This window comes from Salvia splendens, chromosome 20 (genome assembly GCF_004379255.2).
Source record: "Salvia splendens isolate huo1 chromosome 20, SspV2, whole genome shotgun sequence".
NCBI classification, from domain to species: Eukaryota; Viridiplantae; Streptophyta; class Magnoliopsida; order Lamiales; family Lamiaceae; genus Salvia; species Salvia splendens.
This window is the reverse complement of record NC_056051.1, coordinates 14,287,901-14,303,716: the sequence shown is the minus strand read 5'-3', so window position 1 is coordinate 14,303,716 and position 15,816 is coordinate 14,287,901. Positions and strand designations below refer to the sequence as shown.

General features: G+C 41.6%; 1 protein-coding gene across 2 annotated transcripts; it reads right to left on the bottom strand.

Annotated features, from left to right (window-relative positions):
* Positions 1 to 5,327: 5,327 nt before the first annotated feature.
* Positions 5,328 to 15,520, bottom strand: LOC121781948 (probable serine/threonine-protein kinase PBL15). 2 transcript variants are annotated; one of them, XR_006046212.1, is made up of 5 exons: positions 15,130 to 15,519; positions 7,321 to 7,463; positions 6,301 to 6,437; positions 6,108 to 6,209; positions 5,328 to 5,826 (listed from the first exon to the last, which is right to left on the bottom strand). XR_006046212.1 is itself a non-coding variant. In XM_042179660.1 (5 exons), the coding sequence occupies exons 1-4, from the start codon at positions 15,134 to 15,136 to the stop codon at positions 6,186 to 6,188; spliced, it is 303 nt and encodes a 100-aa protein (XP_042035594.1). In that variant the 5' UTR covers positions 15,137 to 15,520; the 3' UTR covers positions 5,328 to 5,826; positions 6,108 to 6,185. The 2 variants fall into 2 exon arrangements, 1 of the variants encoding a protein (XP_042035594.1); XM_042179660.1 differs by having other exon boundaries at positions 7,321 to 7,455; positions 15,130 to 15,520.
* Between the last annotated feature and the right edge of the window lie 296 nt (positions 15,521 to 15,816).

Below are 15,816 nucleotides of genomic sequence, written 5' to 3'. Positions count from 1 at the left end.
GATCCTGAAGCGACACATTATGTTCTTGGGGATTTGACTGCCCGATGGTACTGCTAACTTCCTCCGTTGGACCAACTTCTGTGACATGATTTTGATCTGACTCATTTGTTTGGTTGTTCTCCCCCTCCCCTTGAATGGTTTCCCCCCAAAGAGGTAGCCAATTTAGTGTGTCACTACTCGAGTTTTCTAACTTACTCTCCCCCTGACCGCTAGATTGGCTATAGAAATATTCGCTTTCAACAAAGTCGCAGTTCATAGTTGTGTACATACGATCTGTCGAAGGGTCATAGCATCGATACCCTTTTTGATTTTTTCCATAACCCAAGAAGACACATTTTACTACACAAGGTGAGAATTTGTCAAGGTCATGTTTGGGGATGTGGACAAACACGGTACAGCCAAAAATTTTGGGGTCGAGTCGGAGGGACGATGGTACCGAGTTTTGGGAAGAGAAGACCTCTAGAGGAGTTTTGAAGTTAAGGATCCCTGTGGGAAGACGATTTAAGAGATAGACGGAAGTTGCGATGGCTTCTGGCCAGAAGGATTTTGGGATGTTTTATTCAATGAGGAGGGCACGGGTGATTTCTAGGATATATCGATTTTTCCGCTCGGCTACCCCATTTTGTTCTGGTGTATAGGCACATAAAGTTTGATGGACAAGGCCATTTTCAGTGAAGAAAGATGTCATCTTAGAGTTCACGTATTCCCTCCCATTATCAGATCTAAGGATTTGAATTCTAGAGTTATATTGGGTTTGGACAAGACGATAGAACTCAGTAAATTTCTCGAAAACTTCTGATTTTGTTTTCAAAAAATAAATCTAAGTCATACGCGAAAAATCATCAATAAACAACAAAAAATATCGAAAACCTTGTCCTCCAGTAACTGGAGCAGTGAAGGGGTTGGCAGCGGAAGCGTGCATGAACAACGAATCGCATGAATTTGATCTATTTAGCAGATTATTTAGACAAATTCTATTCGCGCAATTATCACATGTATCATGCTTATAACTTGAATTAAATCATGCTTTAGAACAAATAAATCCTAAAACATGCATAGTACGGAGTTAGCCAATTTACCTCGTTGATTCAATCAAGAATCGAAGATGGCTTGCGTCTTCTCCACGTGAAGATCTCGTGTACTCAACCTCGGATCTTCTGACTGGTGTCCCGGACTATACGCTGATATTTGTGTGGGCAAATCTCACCAACGTACTAGGACTTGAATAATGAAGACAGAACTCAGCTCACGGAGGAAGAGCAATTTTCGAACTCTCTCAAAGTATAGAGGGGGACGAAAATTTGAGCAATGAATAATTGTGTTTTCTGTCTCCTTTATTCTCATATTTATATTAAGACACATATTGGGCCAAGTCAGGGATCTAAGGAAGAATTTGGACAATGCCTCACCCAATTAGGTTTTTACTAATTAAATTGAACCCACAATTTAATATAAGCTTATATTGGAATATTACGAGCAGCCACTACAGAAGTAATATTGCACTGCCTTTCCAAATCCGAAATTACAAGTATTCCGGGTTTCTTTTTAATTGATTGATTTATTTCCCGCGCTTAAGATAGAAACATCCATTAATCAATTAATGTCTGCTATGGACTTAATTAATTAACATATTTTATTCTCCAAGAGTGGACTTAGCAAGAAACTCTTATTTATTATTCATAGAGTAATTAAACTCCAACTAGTTAGGTTCCGAATAATAAAACCTTGTTTCGAGCTCCTCTTGCGGATGTTATCAAACGAGACTCTCATCGCGCACAATTCAATATAATAGCAATCCTAGCACCGCTAGATAATGATCACCACTACCCAATATACCTGGATCGTTGGGTGACGAAAAACCCGCACCTTTGGTAAGTCAAAGTAGTATATATTCAATATCGTATGCTCAATGCTAACGTATATTGATTAAGAAATTAATTATCAAGACCTCATCTTTCAGTAGATAGCATAAAGACTCTTCTTGCTGTTAGATCCATTCAGTGCTATACCACACCAACGTCATCATATTTCAATAAGGTTAGAAATAATCGGACTGACATTGCAATCTTTCACGATAGGTAGTCTATGCCTATCTAGGTTGTGAAATTCATATTTTTCTTTGTTCAGAACTGACCGCGTACCTTAAATTGGGCGCAGCCCACAACCGGTCTACTAGAACAAAGACTTAGACTTTTGTTATGTTCGCTTATACATTTAAATATGCAATAAACATCCATTAAATATAAAACATAACAACATTATGACAAAAATAATCTGTTTGCATTTATTGGGAAATAACAATTAGAGTTTTACAATATTCAATCACTCGAAATGTGATTTCTAGTATACAAACCCTAACAAGCAGGGCCCCACACATCAGAGTGAACCAAAATAAAAGGTGATTTTTCTATAGTGTTGTTTAATTTGAAGGAATGTCGGTGACTTTTTGCTAAATACAAGTTTCACAATTCAAAACATACGTAGAAGAAACTAACTCAGAAAGAGTAGGCGAAGATAACTTATGGATGGGTGCCATAACCGGCGATGCAAGAGCCAAATCTGTCTGTCAGTTAGTCCGTGAGTTAGCATCGCAGTACTCTGTTGGGCAATCTCATCCACGTAGTACAATCTATGTCGCTTACTGCCACGCCCAACTATATTTCCCGTCTTGATATCCTGTAACATACAAAAATGAGGCTGCATTAGCAATTTGCAGTTGAGATCTCTTGTTACATGACTAACAGACAGAAGTTTGTGGCACAATGAAGGAACATAAAGATTTCGAGAGGCGAATGGTTGGTGAGATAGTGACAGTTCCCGCCCCCTCTACTTGTGCTAACTCCCCACTAGCTGTTTGGAAAAAAAATTTTGTGTATTGAGAAATATCGAAGTAGTCCGATGCATTAAAGGACATGGTATCAGTTGCCCCATAGTTAAAAATCTAATGGTAGTCTTTAGGTCCTATGTTTGAGGAAGATGAGTACACTAAAGCTTGAAATGTGTTTGTACAAGTAATGGAAGGCTGAATTTCAAAATGTCGGGGTGTATTTTCACTTTTGCCGAAAGTTCGGGGTGTATTCTCGGAAATTCAGACAAAAGGGGGTTTTTTGTGCAATTTTTCGGTCAACAGAGGTGGGTTTGGTAATATCGGAATTGACTGGGGAGAAATTTGGAAAGAATTTTTTTGGTGGGGTTTATTTTGGGATTTATCCAAACTTTGTGGGCTGATTTGCAAAATGGACATGGAGTTTTTAGAGAACCCCATTTTCGGCCACTCCTTCTCAGCCGTCTCCCCCTTTGCAATTTCAGCCGTTTTTCTGCCATCTCTTCGTATTCGTGACTGCCGGAAAGCAGCAGTCACCGCTTGCCAAAATCCAGCGCATCCTCCATTTCTTTCTTCTTCTCCGCTGCAAAGCTTCTGCCGCCGACGCAGCTCCTTCAGCAGCCTCCGCCGCCGATGCTTCAGAATTTGACGGATGCTGTTGCCGACCGGTGTTGCTGCTTCCGTCGTCGCTGCTGTCTGTGACGGCGTCTTCTTCTTCGATGAAATGAGAAGGGGTTTTGCCCTCAGCCTCAGCGTGAGCTCTCTTAAAAAACCTATCCTTCTTCTGAGCTCTATCCTCAGGTCTGTATTTGAGTATCATCTTGAATAGGCTAGTTGCCAAATTCTTATCCAATGTTTTGGAGAATTGGTGAATTGGCGGTGGCACCTTCAAGCGCTGCTTGAGGATCATCTTCATGCGCACGACTTGCGGCCATCTCACGAATCTGTGAAGGTCCTTCTTCGGCGGGAGAGCGCCGCCGATCCCGAACTGCTCCGGCCTCTTCTCGAAGAGTGGGTTGACCACTTTCTCAACCTTCTTCTTGGCGGCGACCGGAAGCTTAGTTCCCTTCTTTGGAGCCAATAAAGGTAAAGTTTGTCTAGAGAAAAAACTGGTAACACTTACCGCGACCTCCTAATCTCAAAATTTGTTATTCTTTTATTTGAAATTAGCGCAGCAAACTTTCTTATTTTTACTATACACGTTTCATTCTTTTAACACACAAAATTTGTTTGTTTCATTCTTTTCGTTTTCTTATTTACATTTTGTTTTGTTTCATTCTTTGTCACGCACAAACTAAAATCTAAAGGTATTATTTTCTTCTTATAATTATTACTCCTTATTCATAAAATTTTAAATTTTACAATTATTACTATTCAAAAAATTTATATCTTACACATCCCATCAATTAAGCTACTTTCAAACTCCTATTGCTTATGTTTTAGCTGTATTTAGCACATCGATACTAAAAATAACCCATAATTATTACTCCCTCCAATCATGAATAAGAGACACGGTTTGACTTGACACGAGTTTTAAGAAATGTAATGGAAAGTGAATAGAAAAAGATAGTTGATTGTGATTTCAATTTTTATATAGTATTGCTTTTATTATAAAATGCGAGTGAAAATATCTAATGGTGGTCTTCATTTTCTAAAATAATGTCCAAGGTTTCAAAGAGGATTTACTATTCGTAATACTTTCTTTATTACTCACACGTCTCTTAAAAATAGACCACATTTATCATTTTGGGATGTCCCTTAAAAGTGGACTAATTCTATTTAAAAAAACTTTACCTCTTTTAATGAGGCGGGTCGCATTCTATACCAATAATACTCCAATCACTTTCTTCTAGCTAACTTATAGACCAAATACTCAACCTACATATAGTTGAGTTCAAAATATGGATGGAAGAAAGATACTCCATTCGTTCCTGAAAAATAACAACGTTTGAAACGACACGAGTTTTAATGCACAAAACTAAGTAGTCAAGGACCAACCAAAACTTTAAAAAGTTGTACAAAGAATTTAAGATAAATCCAAGTAGTCAAGGACGAAAAACGTCAAACGTTGTACAAAGATATAATTAAATAAAAAAAAACACAAAAAACTTCACATGTATTTTGCCTAAAACATTTAATCCACTTCTAAAAATTTGACTAAGGGGGCCTAAATACAAATGTATTTGGAGACAAATATGATCAGAAACCAAATGAAGTGCAAAATCATAATTATCGGGGCCCCGGAGAGTTGCAAAGATATCTAAATGTATTTAGAGAGAAAAATGATTAAATTCGATAAACCATGATCATAATTAAGAAGCACAATATTCACATTATCTTTGACATGTATTTAATAAATGGAAGGATAAAAGAATAAAACAGTCGATCACATTCATAAACCAAGAGCTTGCTAAAGAATGGTAGGATTGGTATCATAGACCAAGCATATTGTCTATTTACAAAAAAATCGACACCCAAAAAATGAATTTAACATGTGCTTACATAACAATAAAATGAACATATGAATTTCTACGTATATCTTCATTTACAATTTGGATAATTCTAACATCTACACTAATCAAAGCTCAATTGAAATCTTTGCCATGAATACCAAGGGCGATCTTACTTAATTTTTTTAATGTTTATGGCCTTCATGTCCGATACTTAATCTAGTTCTACTACTAGGAAAACGAAGGTGCCAGTTTGAGCATCATCAAAGTCTTCCAATGGCTCCAAAACTCTCACAACTTCAGCCATGGTTGGTCTAAGCTTAGGGTGATAGCTTAAGCACTGATAAGCCAACGCAGCCACCTTTTGGGCCGCGATTTCTGGGTATTGGCCTTCAAGTCGTGGATCAATAACCCTCACCAACTTTCGTGGATTCTTCAACATACGCCTTGTCCTCTCTACTAGATTTTGGTCTCTATTGGGGCGGCTCTTGTCTACTGACTTTCGTCCGACTACTCCAAAGCTGTATACGTCGCTTGCTGATGTTAAATGACCTACATACATGGTACTCGATAAATCAATATTTATCTTATTTTAGTAGTCAGAGTTAAAGTTAGTTATACATAACTATAACTACGTGGATGTAATCAAATGCAAACTCAATATATTGAACTATGATCTGCACCCTTAGAAAATGTCAACAGATGACAAAATAAGTGTCAACGGTTGACGACGTGGTGTTAACATCAAAATCTTGAAACTTTACACTTGTGTTGACACTGCGTTGAATAGTTTGAATTTTGTACAATATATAGAGTTTGCATTTTATCATTACCTGTCATGATATATTCAGGGGCAGTGTAGCCTTGAGTGCCCATAGGAGATATGTGTCTGGTCACCTTGTGGGCCATCTTTAGCAAGCCCCAACAGTGAAATCCTAAAAATACGAACAAGGAAACATTAGCAAAAATGCATATAGGCGATACGAATGATGAAGATTGGTTGAGTATTAGAGGAATAGGAATTACAGAGTCGAGCAAAATGTTGGAAGCCTTGAAATCACGATATATGACTGGCTTTTTGGATTGGTGCAGGAAAGCAAGCCCCTTTGCAGCTCCAAGTGCAATCTTCAATCTTGTTGACCATCGAAGTGGAATGCACATTTCTAAATACACATGTTTCAAGTTAATATGTTATTGTCTAAGTGTCTTAAATCCTAATTCATATTTCACTATACATATATTTAATATTGCAATTAAAAAAATAACAAAGTGTAGAAGAATTAATCCCGTGCATGTTGACATTCGAGTGTATCACAAAACAAATAAACTGATATTGACTTTTGCAGTACACAAAAATAGTTCTAGAAGCTATTCCAATAGTTCAATATGTTTTTATTATTACCAAAAGTCATACAATTAGGTAGGTGACAACGAGAGAAACTAGCGTGTAAATTTGTAAATAATTGACCAATATAAAATTTACAATCATACTTTAGCTTTTCAACCAAACCACAATACAAGCAAAGCAACTGACTTTTTTTTTTCCAAAATGTATGCCTCCCATTCCTCTAAAATAATATATTACTACTATCGCTACAAAAACAACTTATCTTTCAGACACAAAAATAAGAGTCAATTACTAGCATTTATAAATTTTTAAAAATAAACATAATTTAGTACGTAAAAGAAGATATTTTAAGTTTTTAAAAATCTTTTGCTTCTATTTGTGTCTCCTAATATTTATTGGGACACTAACAATAAAAACACTTTATAAAGCATTAATGATATAATTAAGTATACAAATTATCATTCTTACTAACATTAAAAAATGTCCTTATCCATTATTATTTTTGGTAGATATACTTCACATATAGAATTAGTCTTTATTAACAAGTTGATGATCATGCTGGAATAAAACATAAAATAATAAAAATAACAATATATTTACTTGCCTCACTTGAAAACCCTTGTCACAAGAAACAAACCAAAAAATTAAAATAAAAACAGTGTGATGAATCAAAAACAGACAACAATATATGTACTTACTTCTAAAGTGCTGATTTTCCAAGCTGCCTCTTGGCATGTATTCATACACCAGCAGCCTCTGCTCTTCTTCACAACAATATCCAACCAACTTCACCAAGTTTGCATGTCTTAATTCACCAAGAAAACTACTCCTGTCTGATCACCTCAAATAGTCAACCAAACCAAAAATCAATAATAATCCAACAAACAATCATCCAATAAATAAATTTAGCAAATGAGCAACGGCAACTAATTATGAACAGTCATTCTAATATATGGTTTAGTTCATGAATTAAAATTTCTTTAGGCATGGATAGACACACATGTTCTTTGGGTCCTGTTAGGTTAATAACTGATGGTTTGGCGAATTTTTGATGGTGATGAATGCAGGAAAATGCAGATTACGACACAGAGATTTACGTGGTTCGATTTACTGAGGTAAATCTACGTCCACGGGAAGAAAAGAGTGCAGAGTTGTATTGCTTGATCTGTTTTCTACAGCTTACAATACAAACTTGCTATATGATCTTTTATGTCTAGAGAGCTCTCTTAGAACTTCTGATCTAAGTTCTATTTATACATTGAACTAAGATCGTGGCTTGCATCACCACTAACTAGGTCGTGGCTTACATCACCACTAACTAGGTCGTGGCTTACATCACCACTAAGTATGTCGTGGATGTCGTGGATGTCGTGGAGGTCCTGCATGGGTCCACTATCTCCCAGTTCGGTCGAACTATCCTGCATGTGATCCTGCATGAGTTGACTATCTTCCAGTTCGGTCGAATACTGAGACCGAACTGCTGAACTATTGCCGAGCAGCTTTTGCCGATCTGAGAGTAGAGCTTGATTGGTCGGCTTTTACCGAGCTATAGGCTGGGGCCGAACTCTTTGGTAATGCCGAACTGATACTCTTCCTTGGGCTTTGGGCTGATGGGCCGTCACTGCTGTTGGGCTTGTTTAGTCCGTACCCCATCACTACCCCCCCCGAAAAACGAAGTGAATCACTTCGGCGAAGCGAGTCACTTCGGCATTCTGGATAAAGGTACGGGGTAAGTTGATGTTTGTCCTCGGTCTTATGAAGTAAACTCTTCTTTGACCGGACTTGGTTTGTGTCCTAATTTGGCGAGTTTTATCGCTCGGATCGGACTTTCCGTTGTCCTAATTTGGGGATCGGACTTTCCCTTGTCCTAATTCGGCGAGTTTTATCGCGTGGATCGGACTTTCCCTTGTCCTAATTCAGGCAAGTTTTATCGCGTGAATCGGACTTTTGTTGCAGTTCGTTTCAGATGAAGTGCTTGATTCTTAAGCTGAATTGTGGTCTTGTATCCTCTTTAGAAGCTTGGACTTCACAATCGTTGGCTTATTGCAGTTCGTTTCAGACGAACTGCTTGTTTAAGCTGAATTGTGGTCTTGTATCCTCTTTAGAAGCTTTGACTCACAATCGTTGGCTTATATATGTTCTAAGAAGGGGATCAGCCTTCGAAGAACAAGATACCTCAGTAACATTTGTAAGAGACGACACGCACAGAGACAGACGAAACACATAGACAAAACGCACAGAGACAAACAAAGACCAAGCAAACCAAAGAAAGCACATTGACCGAACAGGACTCAAGACTGACTGACCGGACTGTCTCTTACAAATGGAACTTCTTGAGGTTGGAAATGTGCCATGTTCGGGGTACCTGTTCTCCTGACATGTGAGCCAATTTGTAAGACCCTTTGCCGAGGACTTCTGACACCCGATACGGACCTTCCCATGTGGGTTCGAGCTTGCCCAGCTTTTCTGCTCGGCTTACTTCGTTGTTTCTCAAGACGAGATCTCCCACTTGAAATTGCAGCTTCTTCACCCTTTGGTTGTAATACCGGGCTACTTGCTCCTTGTACTTGGCTGCTTTTATGCATGCCAATTCTCTTCTTTCTTCGGCAAGATCTAGCTCGGCTCTTAGTCCGTCGTCATTCATTTCTGCTGAGAAATTTAGAGTTCGGGGACTGGGTATGCCGATCTCCACCGGAATCACGGCTTCAGTGCCGTACACAAGACTGTACGGAGTTTCACCGTTGGAGGTTGTGGGTGTAGTTCGGTAGGACCATAGGACTTGAGGGAGATTTTCTACCCATTGTCCTTTGGCTTGTTCTAACCGAGCTTTTAACCCTTTCACCAGGATACGATTTGTTACCTCCGTTTGTCCGTTTGCTTGTGGATGAGAGACCGAAGTGAACCGCTGTTGAATATTCAGCTCTTGGCACCAATTCTTGAACGTCTTGTCGGTGAACTGAGTCCCGTTATCCGAGATGAGGATGTGGGGTATGCCAAATCGGCACACTATGTTCTTCCAGACGAAATCCAATGCCTTCGAGCTCGTTATCGTAGCTAATGGTTCAGCTTCCACCCACTTCGTAAAGTAGTCCACGGCAACGATTAGGAATTTTATTTGCCGAGGAGCTTGTGGTAGTGGTCCTACTATGTCTATACCCCATTGCATAAAAGGCCAAGGGCTTTGCATAGTGGATAGATCGGTCTGCGGCATCCTTGGGATATTTGCATGGATTTGGCACTTCGGGCATGTCTTGACGAGCTGCACTGCTTCTTGTACCAAGGTTGGCCAATAATATCCCCATCTTAGAACTTTTTTAGCTAAAGCTCTAGCTCCGATGTGGCTGCCGCACGATCCTTCATGAACTTCTCTGAGGATGTAGTCCGTCTCTTCTGGCCCTATACATCGTAATAACGGCTGAAGGTAGGACTTTCTGTATAAGACTCCTCCATGAAGTTCGTACCGAAGTGCTCGGCATGTGATTTTCCGAGCTTCTCTCTTATCCTCGGGCAGTTGTCCTTGATCTAGATACTGTAAGATCGGCGTCATCCAGTTCGGCGAGCTGGTTACTGAATGTACCTCAGCTTCATCAATGCTTCGATGCATCAATTCCTCCACCTTTGAGCTTGGACATGCGGCTAACTTACTTAAAGTATCTGCTCGGCTGTTTTCTGCTCTGGGAATGCGGATTATCCGAAGATAAGAGAAACTTCGGCTAATGCTTTGCGCTTTGTCTAAATATTTCCTCATCCTCTCATCACGGGCTTCACTTGTACCCAACATGTGATTCACTATGACTTGTGAATCACAATGGATTTTGAGAGACTTGATACATAGACTTTGCGCTAGCTGGAGTCCGGCAAGGAGGGCTTCGTATTCGGCTTCGTTATTAGTGGTTGGGAATGAGAACCGAAGTGAATAGGTTACCTCGTGTCCATCGGGAGCGATAAGCAGAATACCAGCTCCACTTCCCGTTTTATTCGAAGCTCCATCTACGAATCCGCTCCAGCAGTCCGGCGGCTCTTCTTCGGATTCCAAGGGCTGTGCTAGTTCGGCATTGGCAGAATTTTTCTGTTCGGCAATGACAGGGATTGCTTGATCGAACTAGGCCTCTGCAAGAAAATCTGCCAAGGCTTGTCCCTTGATGGCTTTTCGAGGTAGGTACTCGATTGAGTGTTCTCCCAGCTCTATGGCCCATTTGGCGATTCTGCCTGATGCTTCTGGCTTGGTCAAAACTTGCCGAAGAGGCAGATCGGTTAAGACGCATACCTTGTGAGCATAGAAGTATGGCCGCAGTCTCCTTGCTGCATTTACTAACGCCAGAGCAATTTTTTCCAGAGGTTGATACCTTGTTTCTGGACCTCTTAATGCTCGGCTTGTAAAGTAGATGGGAAACTGCTTTAGGCCTTCTTCTCGTACAAGCACCGCGCTAATGGTTTGATCGGATGCCGCTAAGTATAAGAAAATCACTTCGGCATCTGTTGGAGCAGAGAGAATTGGAAGCTCGGCTAAATAACTTTTGAGCTCGTCAAAAGCCTTTTTCTGCTCGGCTCCCCACTCAAACTTTGGTGCCTTTTTTAACACTTTGAAGAACGGCAGTTGCTTTTCGGCTGCTTGGGAAAGGAATCTATTCAATGCGGCTAGACATCCAGTTAGTCTTTGCACATCGTGTATGGACTTCGGCATCGCCATGTTCTGAATAACTTGAACTTTTGAGGGATTTGCCTTGAGTCCGTCCTTTGAAACCCAACAACCCAGAAATTTTCCCGAATCTACCAAAAAGGTACATTTTTGGGGGTTGAGTTTGAGGTTGGCTTTTCGGAGCACGTCGAGAGTGGATTTGAGGTTGTCTTCGTACTCCGAAGTGCTTTTGCTTTTGACAACTATGTCGTCGACATACACTTCAACCTGTTTTCCGATTAGGTGCCGAAAAAGCTTGTCTACCATCCTTTGATAAGTGGCTCCGGCATTCTTTAAACCGAATGGCATCTTTTTATAAGCGAAAATGCCGAAATCGGTAATGAAAGCTGTTTTCGGAGCGTCACTCTCATCCATCAACACTTGGTGATATCCTTTGTATAAATCAAGAAAGCAGAAAATTTCGAAGCCGATCAAAGCTTCTACTTTTTTATCTATATTCGGAAGGGGGATAGCAATCTTTAGGACAGTGCTTGTTTAGATCGGTAAAATCTATGCACATCCGCCATCCTCCTTCTTTTTTCTTGATCATCACAGGATTGGCCACCCAAGAAGGATATTTCACCTCGAATAGTACATCCGCTTTTAGTAATTGGCGGACTTCGTCATGGATGACTTGGCTTCTTTCTGCCGCAAAGAGTCTTTGCTTCTGTTTTACTGGCCGGATTGAAGGATCAATATTTAACCGATGAGTGATTACCTCGGGGGGCACTCCGGTCATGTCCAACGGAGACCATGCAAAGACATCTTTGTACTCCTTGAGGAGCTGAATGGTCTTTTCCCGGAGTAGAGGCGTTCCTGCGAAGCCGATCTTGACCGTTCTGGATGGATCATCTTCGTATAACTGAACGGTCATTGAGTTCGGCTCTGAAGTGACTTCGGTCATCTCGCTTGCCTCTGACTCCGGTTGCTGTGATTGCTATGCTTGATGGTGCCGAACTGATTGCTCGGCACTTTTAAGCGCAATCTGCAGACATTCTTTTGCTCTCTTTTGATCACCTCGGATGACCGCTATCCCACCTTTAGTGGGGATCTTGATGGTGAGGTGATAAGTAGAGCAAACGGCCCGAACTGTGTTGAGCCAGTCTCTCCCCAGGATGATGTTGTACGGGGACCGAGCTTTCACCACAAAGAACTCGATCATCGTATTGGAGCTTGTAGGCGCTTTTCCCACCGTGATCGGAAGGCTGATAATACCTTCAGGGCGGGTGTCCTCCTGGGCGAAACTTTTCAGAGGAAGTGGAGCCGGACTGAGCCGAGCTGGATCCACTTCCATTTTATCGAAACATTCTTTAAAAAGAATGCTGACTGACGCTCCTGTATCCACAAATACTCTGTGGATCAGTTTGTTTGCCACTCCGGCTTGAATGACAATAGCGTCTTGGTGAGGAGAGATGGCTGGGACGGGATCGGCATCTGAAAATGTAATCACTTCGTCTTTCTTCAGCCTTTTATGTGTTGGCTCCTCTTGATTGGAACCTCTGCGTTCTGCTTTTAGGGACGACTTAGTCTTCCCGGCAGGGAGAGCATCAATAGTCTGGATTACTCCATCATATTGCGGCTCGTCGTCGTCTTCGGGATCCTCATGCCTTTTCGGATCCTGAGGATTGCAGTTCGCACCTCTCTGCCTTTTGTTCTTTTTCGGCTGCTTGCTTTGGTATTTTTTTAACGTTCCTGTTTTCACAAGAACATCAATACCTGCAGCCAAATTTCGGCACTCCTCGGTATCGTGACCGTGGGCTTGATGGAAGGAGCAATATTGATCCTGAGGTCGCCGCGCGGCTGATTTCGTCATCCGCTTTGGTTTTTCGAACATATCGGAATGTAGTTCGAAAATTTCCGCTCTTGACTTGTTTAATGGTACGAACTGAGCGGGCGGCTTCTCAGGATTGAGACGTGGCCCCAATCTGCCTTGTACCGGTGCCCTTTGAATTCTTTCAAAAGGAGTTCGGCGAGGAAGCACCTGGCCGCTTTGATCGGGCTTCTTTTTCTCTTCTCGGGATGAGCTGTCTAAAGACCGTTTTCGACGGTCTGCCTCATCCGCACGGGAAAACTGATCCGCAATGTCCCACATTTCTTGAGCTGTTTGCGGACCGCACTCCACGAGCTTTCTGTAGAGAGCTCCGGGCAGGATTCCATTTTGGAATGCCGAAATGACAAGTAGATCATTGAGATTATCTACTTGTAGGCATTCCTTATGGAATCTCGTCAGGAAGTCGCTGATCTTTTCGTCGCGACCTTGACGTATAGAAAGCAGCTGAGCCGAAGTAATTCGGGCTTCCGCTTTCTGAAAGAACCTCCTGTGGAAAGCATCCATTAGATCTCGGTAGGATCTAATGCTGCCTTGAGGAAGGCTGTCGAACCACCTTCTGGCGTTCCCGATGAGCAGCTCGGGGAACAGCTTGCACATATGGACCTCATTGAGACCCTGGTTCGCCATATTATATTGATAGCATCCCAAGAAGTCATGAGGATCCACTAGCCCGTCATAAGTCATTGACGGTGTCCGGTAGTTCCGCGGCAAAGGAGTTCGGGTGATATCGTCCGAGAACGGAGTCTTTAATGCTCCGTACATGGCGAACCCGACATCTCTTCGGTACGGAGGAGATGGAGTTCTCCTGTGGTTCCGGTACCGAGGAGGAACAGGAACATGTCGGGGTTGAGGATTCTTTCTCCTGGAAGACACGTCACTACTGCGGTAGTGACTTTCATGTCTGGATGAGGAGGGAGAATCCGCTGTTGTCTTCTCCGGCTGTTGGCTCTTCTGCAGGAAGGTTAAGAACTCCTCCTGCTTCTCAGCCAAGAACAGCTTGACAGCTTCATTTAAATCGGGCTGCTGGGAAGACTCGGTGCGATCTCTCCTGGAGTGGCTTGTTCCTTCTTCGTGAGAACCGGAGGTAGATGTCTCCCGAGGCCGTTTTTCAGACCTGCGAGCTGGACTAGCTTCCTCACGGTTATCACGAACGGTATTATGGGTGTTATGTGATCTGGTATGCATTTTTTTTTTTTTTTGGGGTGGAAAAAGGGTCAAAAATTCGCTTTATCACAAATTTGGTTCTCTGTTTCCCACAGACGGCGCCAGTGATGGTTTGGCGAATTTTTGATGGTGATGAATGCAGGAAAATGCAGATTACGACACAGAGATTTACGTGGTTCGATTTACTGAGGTAAATCTACGTCCACGGGAAGAAAAGAGTGCAGAGTTGTATTGCTTGATCTGTTTTCTACAGCTTACAATACAAACTTGCTATATGATCTTTTATGTCTAGAGAGCTCTCTTAGAACTTCTGATCTAAGTTCTATTTATACATTGAACTAAGATCGTGGCTTGCATCACCACTAACTAGGTCGTGGCTTACATCACCACTAACTAGGTCGTGGCTTACATCACCACTAAGTATGTCGTGGATGTCGTGGATGTCCTGCATGGGTCCACTATCTCCCAGTTCGGTCGAACTATCCTGCATGTGATCCTGCATGAGTTGACTATCTTCCAGTTCGGTCGAATACTGAGACCGAACTGCTGAACTATTGCCGAGCAGCTTTAGCCGATCTGAGAGTAGAGCTTGATTGGTCGGCTTTTACCGAGCTATAGGCTGGGGCCGAACTCTTTGGTAATGCCGAACTGATACTCTTCCTTGGGCTTTGGGCTGATGGGCCGTCACTGCTGTTGGGCTTGTTTAGTCCGTACCCCATCAATAACTATCTTAAATTGATAACGGTCAATTACATTTAATTAACATACCCTTTTTTAAATAAATATTTGAAAAATAAAAAAAATATAGTCCCTGCTAAAATAAATTCGACATACCAGCCATTCTCGGTGGCCTTGTTTGCCGTCCAAGTCCAAGAGCTTAACGGCGACGGGCTGGGCCTTCAAACCGGGGCGAAGGCCTTCATGAATGAAGCCCTTGTGGACGGGCCGAACCCGCCTTGACCGAGGAAATTGGTGGACGCGAAGTTGTGAGTGATGAGCTTCAATTCCTGCAGCGTGAAAGCGTGGAGATTCGACGCCGCCAGAGACACGGAGAGCTCCTCCGAAATCGTCGAGCTGCTCAAATCCAGCAACCAAATCCTTTGATTCGACGTCGATGGCTGCTTCTTCTTCTCCGCCTTGAAACACGCCGGAAAAAAGCCCTGCCACTTCTTCACCGCCATGAGATATTGAAGAATGATGTTTTTTATTTATTCATAATTTGCAGATGGTTTTATAAGATGGTGAATTATATATGGTATTAATTAATTATTGATTAATGGTGGTGGTTTGCGCTAATTATTTTTTCACATGTCAATAATCGATACAGCATATAATTACTAGGATAGTCGAATTAGGTGCACTGCGTGCTTGTCCACTACATTATTTTATATATGTATAGATTAGCTTTACAGTTTGAACATTGTGATTGTTTACGACATTGAATTGATTGACTAGAATGAGTCATTGGGTACAAGTTTTCAAGAAAATTAAAATAATAGTACTAGTAATAATGAAATTCAT